The sequence below is a fragment of the Tachypleus tridentatus genome, chromosome 11, assembly GCF_004210375.1.
Source record: "Tachypleus tridentatus isolate NWPU-2018 chromosome 11, ASM421037v1, whole genome shotgun sequence".
Classification (NCBI taxonomy): domain Eukaryota; kingdom Metazoa; phylum Arthropoda; class Merostomata; order Xiphosura; family Limulidae; genus Tachypleus; species Tachypleus tridentatus.
In genome coordinates this window covers 65,457,531-65,471,550 of record NC_134835.1, presented here as the reverse complement: position 1 = coordinate 65,471,550, position 14,020 = coordinate 65,457,531, and the positions used below count along the sequence as shown (strand labels likewise).

The 14,020-nt window shown below is 32.0% G+C and overlaps 1 protein-coding gene across 1 annotated transcript in view; it reads left to right on the top strand.

Moving 5' to 3' along the window:
• The window catches only part of LOC143232339 (nephrin-like), a 137,669-nt gene that overhangs the window by 114,827 nt on the left and 8,822 nt on the right, over window positions 1-14,020 (top strand). Inside the window, exons 4-5 of the mRNA XM_076467644.1 lie at window positions 25-158; window positions 10,239-10,449. Coding sequence (XP_076323759.1) covers window positions 25-158; window positions 10,239-10,449 — 345 coding nt within the window. The remainder of the gene's footprint in view (window positions 1-24; window positions 159-10,238; window positions 10,450-14,020) is intronic.

Below are 14,020 nucleotides of genomic sequence, written 5' to 3'. Positions count from 1 at the left end.
TAAGTAATTTATTTTTATAATTAGACATACCAGAAGAAAATCCAATAATTGAGGGAGCTAAACAAGCTTATCAGATTGGTGATGAAGTGAACATCACTTGTTTTTCATGGTCCTCCAAGCCTATTGCAAGTCTACAATGGATTATCAATGGAAAAACAGTATGTATTCCATTTCTCATTAACATTTTAACACTCTATTGAACAATTTATTAAAAAAATTTATATTGTTCCGAAAATGATTTTGAAATATAGTTTAGTATATTATAAGTGTGTACATTACTTAGAACTAATATTGAATTAACAAAAACAAACTTATGGTTTATTTAGGTCATTACTTAGATATGGATGAAGTTCATTTAGCTATAACACTGGAATATTTGTTATATGTTCTAAGTAAAGGGGAAAAAGCAGGAGGATCAACTGGATTCAAGCTCAATTAGACCAAAATGTGACACATACTTTCAGCTTAGAGCTGTGAGTTATGTATACAAGTCATGTATTCGAATCATGCTTCACATTTCTTTTGAGCTAATAATTGTCGTATTTTATTTTCATGTATCATCATTTTAAATTTTTATTACAGTGAGGGACCTCAAAAGGCAGATGTGGCCTAAACCTAAAGAAAAGTTGTCCTACTTGTACATAGTACAATATAAAACATTAAAACACGTATAGCAATGTTCTGCTCTGATTTTCTACTGCCTCCCACACAGTTTACAAAGGTAACAGAATTTGAACTTGTTCTTCTAGCGGTAGAACATGTAACAATGTTCTGCTCACCTATTATCCTGTTACTATGAGCAACAGTGTATGAATCTTCCTTTTATACCGGTATGTATGTGTAACAATGTTCTACTCACTTACCATATACAACAGTGTGTGTGAAGTTTCTTCTTCTACCGCTTTGTATTTGCAACAATGTTCTACTCATTTATTACTCATTTACCATATACAACAGTGTGTGTAAAGTTTCTTCTTCTGCAGTATGTATGTGTAACAATGTTCTACTCACTTATTACTCTCTTTACCATAAGCAACGCTGTGTGAAGCTTTTTCTATCGGTATGTGTGTATAACAATGTTCTACTCACTTATTATTTATTTACCATATACAACAGTGTGTGTGAAGTTTCTTCTTCTGCAGTATGTATGTGTAACAATGTTCTACTCACTTATTATTATTCTATATACCATAAGCAACGTTGTGTGAAGTTTCTTCTTTTGCGGTACTATGTTAACAATGTTCTATTCACTTATTGTTCATTTACCATATACAACAGTGTGTGTGAAGTTTCTTCTTCTGCAGTATGAATGTGTAACAATGTTCTACTTACTTATTATTATTCTATATACCGTAAGCAACGTTGTGTGAAGTTTCTTCTTTTGCGGTACTATGTTAACAATGTTCTATTCACTTATTGTTCATTTACCATATACAACAGTGTGTGTGAAGTTTCTTCTTCTGCTGGTATGTACGTGTAACAATGTTCTGCTCACTTATTATTCTATTTACCCTAAGCAACGCTGTGTGAAGCTTCTTCTATCGGTATGTGTGTATAACAATGTTCTACTCACTTATTATTTATTTATCATATACAACAGTGTTTGCGAAGTTTCTTCTTCTACTGCTTTGTATTTTTAACAATGTTCTCACTTATTATTCATTTACCATATACAACAGTGTTTGCGAAGTTTCTTCTTCTACTGTGTAACAATGTTTACTTGTATTTTTTAACAATGTTCTCACTTATTATTCATTTACCATATACAACAGTGTTTGCGAAGTTTCTTCTTCTACTGCTTTGTATTTTTAACAATGTTCTCACTTATTATTCATTTACCATATACAACAGTGTGTGTGAAGTTTCTTCTTCTACTGCTTTGTATTTTTAACAATGTTCTCACTTATTATTCATTAACCATATACAACAGTGTGTGTGAAGTTTCTTTTTCTGCGGTATGTACGTGTAACAATGTTCTTCTCACGTACTATTCCACGTTATTATTTCAGTTTAGTCCACCGATAATGCAGGTGTAAATTTGCGGACTTACAATTCTAATATCCAGGGTTTGATTTTCTCTATAGAACATGATACATTTGTTGTATTGTCCTGTAGCTACTGGTTACGTTATTTATCATACTTATAGTATTGTCTTTATGTAATACTAGTTATTTTATTTGTTCTGTCCTTCTATAGCTATTTCAGTGTTATGTTTGTTGTACTGTCCTTCTATAGCTACTTCAGTGTTATGTTTGTTGTACTGTCCATCTATAGCTACTTCATTGCTAAGTTTGTTGTACTGTCCTTCTATAGCTACTATATACCGAATGATTATCACATATTAACTCACGTTGTGAATTTGTCCGTTTGTTAGATTTGAACCAACCAGAGGCAAACTTGGTAGGCATAATCAAGATTGCCTGATGGTGTTCTCATCTATGTGGCATAGCCTCCTTACCGAGGTCTAGGAGTATCTAAAACGTGGCAAATGGTTTTTAGGGTCACTTAACCCTAACCTAGGATCAAACTTTGTCTTACTCGCCTCCCTAGGGATCCTGTGAACGCTATATTTGAAACTGTGTAAACTAAATGTAGCACACGTAGTCAGGTATAAAGATAGGCGAGCAAACGGCGTTTCTTTGCGAGTGTACGTACATTTCCCTGTGTTCCTTATACAAGATAACGGGAGAGCTTTGTCGGTACGTTGGAACTTCTGTGAACCATGAGGAAGTCTTTGAAACTGGCAGCGGAACGCAGCTATTTTACGCTAATTTAAGTTATTTACAGGAATGGAAATTATTCATTTTTCTTGAACGAGGGAGAAGACGTAACTTATACGTATAATAAAGAATACAAATCCGTGGAAATAAACATCATACTTTACACCAGTACTCATGTTTCAGTCAGTTCATCAGTTTGTTATTGGTAAACATGCGTTAGCATATTATGTTACTGTAAAAAAAGTTTGTTTTTTTCTAAAACAGTTCTCTGTATTATAATACCACGTAACCTTCAAACAGTTAAAGAATTTTATTTTTGTATGAGATCGAAACGTCAAATATTTTGTGTATCATTCCAAACGACATTTCATGGACATTGTTAATTTTAAATCTGAATACAGAATATGTCAAGTCAAATCTGACAGAGCATTAAAGTATTGAACAAATTTTTATCAATGTTTATCATAAATCTGGACATTAAATTTGCCAAGTCAGATTTGTTATTGTATTATAGCATGGAAGAAACTGTAGTCACTAATAGTCATAAATCAGAATACTACATAAGCCACGTCAAATCTAAAGTATTTGTTGTTGTTTTAGGAAAACATTATTTTGATTACATTAGTAGATTTGCACGCTGTTTTACAATAGGCAGCGTAAAGGGTCAAATGTTGCATTAATTTAACAACACAGGTCAGCACGTTCATCTTCTCGTTTGTTTGTTTTTCTGACTTGTGTAAAGTGTAATATTATAAGCGCCTGGCAGTAAAACAAGGCTGTACGAAATAGTAAGAGAGAATCAAGTCACGTGGTCATAAGGCTAAACAATACATTTTTTTTTCTATTCGGATAATCTGTGAGATTTTGTGTGTGTGTGTGTGTGTTATTTTGGCATTTATCCAACTTTCAGCATCAGTTGAGACTTTGTTTATGGTTTCAAATAAATAAAAAAAACAAATGAAATAATATTAACACAAGACATTAATTCTCCACAGATCTAGAATAAGCTATTGCATTATGTTTTTATTGGAAACATACTTTGCTAAGTTACTGTTAGATTGTTCTGTGGTGCTAAAAATGTTCTTCATGTAATCCCTGTAACATGTTTCTATGTACGTCTTGGTAAAATATTTACGGCCCACCAGTGATAAAGCTGTATGTGTGCAGACTTGCACTGCTAGAAACGGGGTTTTATTACTAGTGGTGGACAAGGTACAAATAGCCCATTACGTAGCTTTGCGTTTAACTGCAAACAAAACATTAATGAATAATTTCATACTTTAGAAATATTAACTCTGGCTATGTGAAAGAAATATTCGTTTTATTAGGTGGGTGAGGAATGAGTAATTATTACTATTATAATTATTATTATTATTCAGTTTGAAGATCTTCCTGATCCAGTAGTTGTTAGAAATAATATTTTAGTTGCAGGCAAGAGCTGAATCAGTTGGAGACAGAATTTCTTTAAAATAAATTAAACGTAAATAGCAATGAGGACTAACGTGAAATTAAAATTATATTCATGCTGCTTACACGGTTTAATAACAATGTAAGATTATAGATGAAGTGGACAAACCATGAAAAACTGCTTGACGTTTGATAACAATGTAAAAATTAATAATGAAGGCAAATTCAGCTGATATTTAATATGATAATTAAACATTGTTAACTTAAAACATTGGAATACAGATCATATAAAAGTATAAATACAACTGAACTAAAATGTAAAGATTATATTTTCAAGTCTACAACTAAGCTGAAAATACTTTCTACATTACTTTCTCGAGCTAACAACTTCTATTTTGACTCAGTATTTATCAGTTGTAGTTGAATAAAGATAGCAAATTTGTAGCTTGAAAACATAATGTAGACACGATTTCCAGCCTAGTTTACTTATTTTTTCCAGAATACCAAGTTATAGACTTGAGAACATTTTGATAACACTTGTTTCTGCACTTTTTTAACAGTCCTTATTCTCTTTTTTTAGATTAACGATTTTTGATTATCTTATTTCTTAAGTTTTTTAAGTCAGTTTAAAGAGAATAAGTGTTCAGCTACATACTTGCATACGCATTCAGTTGTAAGTTACATGTCTTTCAACAGTTTACTGCTACATTAGCTTTTCCACCCAACCATTATTTCCAGAGTCAGGTGGTTTTGTGCGCTTGACGTTTCGTGTAAAAACGCGTTTAACATGCGTCGAGTACAAAGGAAGCCACTAACAACAACATTGTGTATGTTATGTATTTATGGCCATGTAAATCAACATTCAATATAAAATAGTCAATTTTTAAATAGGTCATGGATATTCGTCGCGTTTTGTATAATATACCTAAGTTTTGGTACAAAATGCCCAGTAGATTATGCTGTAGGCTTGTGAAACAAAAATATGAACAATGATAGTAATACAATAATACTAAAATACGATTTTAGCTAAGAACCAAATTCAGTAGAATAAATTGATAATAGTGGATAAATCTACTATGATAATTATCTACTGTAAGGGAATTCTAAAATAGTAGCAGAAAATCATATGGAGACAAAGTACAACAGCTAACTGGAGAAATGATGAACCATTATGACATACTCAATAGTGCATTCGGCACTATTGTCCAGATTTCACTAAAATGTTCATAGCAGTTTCTTTCTGTAGCGGCTGGTAAAATTATAATCAATAACAACAAAACTGGAGACGCTGTTATAAATACACACGCTTTTTACTCTAATAAAATGAAGCATTTTAGATTAGTATAAAGGTGCTTAAATCGTTTTTACATTTCTGTGAGGCTTCTGTCGCTTTGAAGAGTTTATGCTGTTAGTAAAGAAGAACTTAGAAAATGTTAGAGAATGGAAATCTTCACTTTCAAAAATCAACATTAAAATAGCCTTACAACCTTCAGAAAAGTCTGTTTAGTGGTTGTACAAAGATTTTGGCGCAGTGTATTTAGCTGATTTTGCTATGAACTTTGGCGTTTGAATGGCTTCGAAAATAAACTTGATAAATAACAATAAAAAAACTAATAAAATCTCTCCTTATCTTTCAAGAACCAACATACAAATAGTCCTATGATCTTTGCAGAAAGTTTTAGTAAATTTGCCTAGGTTTTAATAAAATATTCAATAATAATAACATGAAAAACAAATGGATACATTTTAAATTTTGTATAACAATCGGAAAATTAACTTTTTGTCAATATTTAGCAACCTTAGCCATTGAGATAAAAGGTCTCGAGTGTTGTTTTAAGAACAAGTCTGTTTTTAAGATGGTATTCTTAAAACCCGTAACCCGTATTTTCCATTAGAAGTTTTGAGAAATTTCTGAACGAGCGAGCCCTGCTACGAACCATTATCGTGGTTCATGATAACTTAACACTATAAATAAAATGTAATAATGATAAATATCTATACATGAGCTAAAATAATAATACGATATATTTAATAAAGTTGACAACAAACTGAGGGTGTGTATTAGATTAGTTTGAAAATGTAATGTTAAATTGCTTGTTTCTTTGTTTTGAAATTCGCGCAAAGCTACACGAGAGCTATTTATACTAGTCATTCCTAATTTAGCAGTGTAAGACAAAAGGGAAGGCAGGTAGCCGTCATCATCCGCTGCCAACTTTTAGGCCACTATTTTACCATCGAATAGTAAAATTGATCGATACATTATAATGCCCCCTAAGATGAAAAGTCGAGCATGTTTGGTGTGACAGAGATTCGAGCCCGTGATCCTCATGCTACGATTCGAGCGCCCTAATCACGTGGCCATGCCGGGTTCTTAAATTTATCATAAAACTATGAGCAACATTAAGTATAAATAAAAACTATGCACGTTGCTAAATATCAACATAAAATTAAACATCGTATTCAATAGCAGTATAAAGTAATACAGAAAGTTTTAGTCTGTATTAAGAGGAATTGATATTACTAACAGATTATTATAGGAAGTTTTAGATAAATTATGTAGTGAGCACTACACAAATAGCCCATTTACTTTACAATAAACAAGCATTAGTTAGTTATCTCATCAAGTCTCGAAGCTATGAATGTGGAGTATTTTGATTTTATCTTAAGAAATCTGAATATCTGGAGATCGTCTGGTTATCAAACGGGGACACCTTTAGCAAATCATCTTTACGTACAGAAATATACGCATGTAAATTAACTGCTAGAAATGACAACATAAAAAAATAATATTTATTACGATATATTAATCATGCCAAAAAACATCTTCGAAACTTTCTTAACAGTTTTTAAGGATAAATACTTTTAGAATATTATTTTCTTATTTAACGTGGTTAACTTTTAAACAACCGCACATTTCGTTCCCTTAGGTAATATATATGTTATGATAGAATGAATTATTTTTAACAAATACTTCCACTGCATTTTAATAGCAAAAAAACATTAAACATTTTCTGTGTATTCATTCGTAGTGATTCGACAGAAAAAACAGAATGCAAACATGAAAAAAATCCATCCTTTCCGAAACTCCAAGCTGTACGAAAGTTTGTGTAATATATCACTGAACTTAGTTCAAACTGCATGAAAGTTTGCGTAACATGTCATTTTACTAGTTCAAACTGCACAAATGTTTGTGTAACATGTTATTGTACTTAGTTTGACATATTGAGAAGCTTAGTTTCAGTAAAAATATCATTTGTATACCCAGCCTGAGCCCTCCTAAATCATGTCCAGAGAGTGGCTCGTAAAGCATTGTAAATAATTCAACAATTTTTACAGCAGATATTTTTCCGCACATCACTAACACAGTTCAAACATTAATTTACATGGCACAAATTGACTGTGCTTAATCATGACATAAATGTATATATATGCACATTCACGGCTTTAGAAACATAAACTGGTCAGGGCGTGCTAGATATTAGGGTTAATAGTTCGCCTCCTGTTGCCGAAAAAAAAAAAAGATAATCATGCTCCGCACTTTGGAACCGTGGGTGTGTAAGAAGAGTGGCAGTCAAATGTCACTAGCAAATTATAGTAGCTCGAGATTGGGCAATGGGTCCTGTGAAGTGCCTGCCTTCCGTTTAATCAAGAAGTTAAAAACTACGGACGCCCTTATGTAGTTTTATGCGAAACGAACAAGAATATTTGAATGGCACCGGGCAATATTGGAGGACTGTTTTGTTTACAGAATGACTGTTTGAAAGGTCTTAATTTTCAGTCTGCCGTTACTCATGGTTACGTTCTGAAATTTTAAAAGGTGGAAATAATTTGAAAAATTCTATGTAGAAACTTGTTTAACGTAAACAAATTATGTCAAATCTTCTTGCATATTAATTCTAATATTATTTCATTATGCATGAACTAAATTGTAAATTTGAAGATTTTGTTTTTATTTAAGTGTTATATTAATGAAATCAAAACTTGTGTTTCACCTTCAATCTCAATAAATATTATTTAGCGTGTGTCTGTTGTTTTAAAATTAATTATATTTTAATAGACTTTGTTATTAATGAGTTTTAAATCCTTCTAAAGACGATTACACTCACCTTTGAGAAGTTTGGAAGTGATGAAAAGTGTTTTCCGTACGTTCCGTACTTTAGCGTATACCTCTTTCGTATTCTGCACATTGAACAATATACTTACAATTGTTCCTTTATTAGCATAATATCAAAAACTTTTCAACAGCCACAATCGTCATGAATCTTTTATTGAGTTTCGTACATGAATATGAAATTCAAAATGTAGCAAGGATGCAAATTCGATATATCCCCATCTGAGATTTATCTCAACGTATCTTTTTCTTTATCAAGTTATACGATAAACTGTTTGTTTTTATTCTTTCGAAATTTGATTGCTGATATCCATGATTTTGCTGCAATAACTTGTATATTTGTAACATGTACGGGTTTACGTACGAGTATCGCTGTAAATAACGAAACACGTAATGAACTGGGCGATGAGCGAACGATAACAGTCATTGAATAATACACCTACACATCTTCAAAGAGAAGACTTAGAAGAAATCAACAACAAACTTGAACCTGTGAGTTATTCAAAGTAAAATTATGTTCCAAAACAATTTATAGACAAGAAATAAATCTTCAAGCACATATAATCCTCACGTAAGTAGAAGCTCCTTTTGAGTTTTACAAAATGAAACCTTCCCTATATCATGAAAGTTTTATCAATTTTAGAAAATTTGAACGATGGTTCGTGAAATCTGTAATTGGATCTAAAGAAAGAAGCCTGGATCTTTTATTATTGCTGTCTTAAAGCAAAATTAAAGAATACGATACGTTTACCATGCAAAGATAGATAGACTGACGGAGTTACACTTAGTTTCTGATACACAACACAGTGTGTAACCATAAAATATTTTATATTCAATTTACCTCGTCAATTACTGGTTCAAAATCAATACACATCGTACTTTTATAGGATCTGAATCGAACTTGGAGCAAACTACTAATAAGTAGTCCTAATACATGAACACACAGCTGTGAGGATCAGTGTCATTAAACCTAAAAAAAAACTTAATTTTGATCACACAGACTGAAGACTTATCAATAATTTAGAATATAGTCTTCCACAAACGACCTGGGTGCGCGTGCACAGGAATATATGCCCAGTGACTTGTAATCTGCATTATTCGGTCTTCTAATATCTTGTGTACTGTTTTGAATGTCATATATAGAGCACTGACATTTGTCAGATATTCAACACTAGCATTAATATTAAATGTTCAGATACTTAAGATGCAGGTCAATATCAGAGTAAAGTTCAATGACTCTTATTATTATGACAGTTTCTAATAACCAAGGTAGTAATGTCCAATTAAATTCCAGGTCTGGAATTCGCGAATTATGGTTCCTATGGTCTCCTTGTTTTCTTAGCCTTTTATTATTTATATTTTATTATGTTATTTGCACCCCTATTAAAACTACATTCTATACTATTCTCCAATAATTTCACATCTCAATGTTTCAACTTGGTGTTTTTTTGCTAGGAAGAATATACCCTTTGTCCACTCACCCACCCACACAGTAGTGCTTTATCTACTGAATACAGAACACGTCCCATGATTCACGGGACGAGGATTACAGTATTGTTATTTTAATTTTAACAGCCCTACTACTGTTTAATAATTAATTAAAAAGAAGACCAGAGTTTAAAACTTCTTCCTTTTACGAACTCCACCTTTATAAAATTAATGTTAAAATTATTGAAAAATCAAATGTTTGAAACTTCATTTCATATTATACATACACACACACACAAACAAACACATATACGTTGAATTTTTTTTACATTTACACTACGCTCCTAACATCAGAAATATTTTCAAAATCTGCAGTTTTCTGTTTCTGGTTGTTATTGGTCGGTGGCTATCCTTTAAGTCCTACAAACAACGTTAAATTCTTAAATATCTAATTGATATGAACTACTTGAGAATTTTAACTCATTATAATTATGAAAACTTACTCCACAGTATCTGTAAACAAATTAAAAGTAATCTTGTTTTGTAACCCTAATTATTGTATCCATTCCTAGGCCAACAGCATCCATGTTACACATTATCCTGAAGAATACACCGTTGATGGTTTAGGAAGTACAGCACTTGGCTTAACCTTTATTGTAAACTATGGTCACTTTCAATACGATATGATGACCTTAGGGTGTAAAGCGATGGTCACTCAGAATTACTCGACATTCAGTGAAGAAATCGTCATCGGAGAAAATGTAGAAGCAGAAACACTTCGTTGTAAGCTTAATATTGTTATTTTTATCCTTAGAAAATGTTTCACATAACTTAAGCCATGCACGGTATGGTAATGTTCTATTATGTGGCTTATTATAGCTACTAGGATGTGTTTGAAGCAATATATGGTGAATATTAAATTGCTGTTTGTGGTATGAATACTGTGAAGGTGATGTAATTAACAATGTTGCAGTATATACCGTAATGGTAAATATTAAGGTATTGTTGGTATTTTGGACATTGTGCAGGTTATATGGTGATTACTACAATGATATTAATATAACAAAAACTGTTGATAATTTAACAGGGGAAATGGTGAATGCAACTACCATATCGGAATTGTATTTACTGGGATTTTATCTACAAGCTTTGATTATGCAAAATTATAGACGCGTGAAGAAAATAATCATTTTTATCATACGATATCATCTTTTATGACATTTTCAGTAATGTTTTTATCATAACAATAAATATGATTTTAATATAGCCTGTATGGGGTGATTTTCAAGATCATACAATTCAATCACAGCATCTATCTCAGGCTAACCAAAGAAATTATCTACGGAAAAGTCTACGGATTTACAACGCTAAAATCAAAGGTTCGGTTCCCCGTGGTGGACTCAGCAGATAGCCCAATGTGGTTTTGCTCTAAAGAAACACACACACCAATAAGGCTAGCCAATCTTACGGCCATTAAACAAAATAATGCATTGACCATTTTTCCGAAGCCTTGTTAAATAGTACTAACCACATCAGATTGCAATTATCCGTTTAAAAAGTTGATTTTTAAATGAATGAAAACGTATTTGTTTGATTTAAACGTTAAAATATTTAATGTGTAAGTTCAAATGTTTCAAATAAATAGAAAGAACAAGACGAATGTTGGTTTTATTGTGAAAAAAACAAAGAAAGAAAATTATTAGAAATTGTTTGAATAGTTTTACAAAAGGTGGTATTTGTCTAACCTACTGCCATTAATAAATTCTATCGGCATCTACAGTAAACAATAAAAATAATTATTAATTTTAATCCATACCTAGAAGACAATGTACTTGCTTTGTTTGTCATTTACAAACTCGCTTTTGAAAGAGAGTTTCATCGATCTAGATAAAACAACCAAATTTTTATGTCATGACATTGTTTGTTTTAAATTTTTCATGAAAGCTGAGATAACATTCGATTTTCAGAAAACTTGCGTTCGTGATAATATCACGCATGCTCAGCTTTGTTTTACATGAAGGAATAAATAACAGCCGTATAAAAAAAAATGTATTAATAAAACAAACTGAACCGACGCATTCTGTTATATATATATATTACAGCGTCATCTGTTGGCAAACCTTGAAATATATCAGTTCTCTCAAATGGTCTCCTTATGTAACTATTTGTGACTTCAAGGTGTTGTCTCTGTTGCCATGTTATTTGACATAAAACCAATCTGTAATTTGATTAAATTTGTACGTATGTTTGAAATCAATCCAAAATTAAGTATTAAGTTGTAATTTTGTATTACGAAAACGAATGTTTGAAAGTGATGTCGAGAAACCCACTTGTTGAGAAATTTATATGCAAAAACGGTGAACCTGACGATGACCGAACAAGGTCGAAACGTTGTTCGCTCTTCTATGTAAAATATTTTCTCAACCCAAACGAGCCGTTTTTGCATATCAGAATGTTTGAAAGCTTCTTGAAACGATATTTTAAAGAAGAAATCATTTTTACTAATTAAACCAGAAGAACAGAGTAAAAAGAAAACTGTACAGGGATGTAAATGGAGAGTTGTAGCAAATGATACTTTTAAGTTACAAATGTCTCGTTCTATATGCTTTGATTGTTAGTACATAAAGTATATATACCATTGGGAACATATGAACTATAGGTATTGCATCAGTATATTAACTGTGTCTAACAGTGTTGATTTGACCAAAAGTACACTAATATGAATTTTAAATGAAACTTAAAAATATATTTCAATGTTAGACATATATAGCACGAAAAATAAAATTTCACCATGCATTTATACAGCACAAATCAAAGAGCAATCGCACAGTGTCTTTGTGAGTACTTGACAAATAAAGTATTTTAACGCTAATCTTCTAAACAGAAAAAAAAAAACAGTTCGAGACACAAAGAGTTCGTGTTGTTTAGTATTATCAGTACTGTCAGTTTTTTACATTTATTCTAATACTGATTCAATCACCCCTCGCCAGCACAGAGGTAAGTCTACGATTTTTACAACGCTAAAAGCAGTGGGTTCGGTTCTCCTCGGTGAGCTCAGCAGACAGCCCGATGTGGCTTTGTTGTAAGGAAAACGCACTACGCTGATTCAACCTTTATAAAACAACTACTCAAACAACCTCAACAGAATTAGATATTCCTTTGAAAACAGCTAGTAGTTTCTCACTTCTGTAACTTTATTTTTTACGATATTTTATTTACTCGTGCTTATAAAAGGACATCACTTTTCTTCTACTTTATTCAGTATTTTGTGATACTGATATTACATGGAAACACATTTAAATTTTCATACGCATATACAACGTTCCACACTGTGGAATTGCCAACTTCTTTGCTGACGTGATAATATAGATATATTTTAATCCATAAGCTCAGAAACATTGCTTAAACTCACGTATTTCATGAGTAAACATGTGGATTTATATATGTTAAAACCTTTTGAGATTGTACTATGATCGCGTATACAAATTTCATGGATTCTCGATTTTTGTTTTTCGTTCTGTTTTTTCGGTAACATATTTTGGAGCGCAATTATTGATTTTTTTGAATTTCTCACAAAGCTACTCGAGGGCTATCTGCGCTAGCCGTCCCTAATTTAGCAATTTAAGACTAGAGGAAGGCAGTTAGTCATCACCACCCACCACCAACTCTTGGGCTACTCTTTTACCAACGAATAGTGGGATTGACCGTACATTATAACGCCCCCATGGCTGAAAGGGCGAGCTTGTTTGGTGCAACCGGGATTCGAAACCGCGACCCTCAGATTACGAGTCGACCGCCTTAACGCACCTGGCCATGCCGGGCCCCGCTATTATTGAGATACATTTAATATTTTCAGTTTTGTTTAAGCAACGTCTCGAAACAGTTCTCGTTTCTTTCTAAGACCATTATTTCACGCCAAAAATAAATCTTATGTCTTAATTAATACAGAAAATGTCATAGTAATTTTTGATACTCACCTAAGCAGTTTTTTTAAGTGATTATATCTATACAAGTGGGCTAAAATTATACATACGTTAATTTTTATATTTTCTTTAGAGAAATGTAATATGGAAGTTTAGATATGATATTACATCAGTCGTATTTATATTTAATTTACCTATTAAAAATATGTTTTTGTCTAAATGTTAATTACGTAATATAATATTAAAATGGAAGAGTGTAATTTAGAATCTTTCAAACTAGTTTTGTGTAACGTTTATTAATTTTTACGCTTAGGCTTGATTTAAAGACCTGCTCAAATTCTGCTCATTGTTTGATATTTATTGTAATAGCGTACACCCCATGAAAAATGACGGGACAGGTACTAGAGTTACAGATTAGAAACCGAAAACAC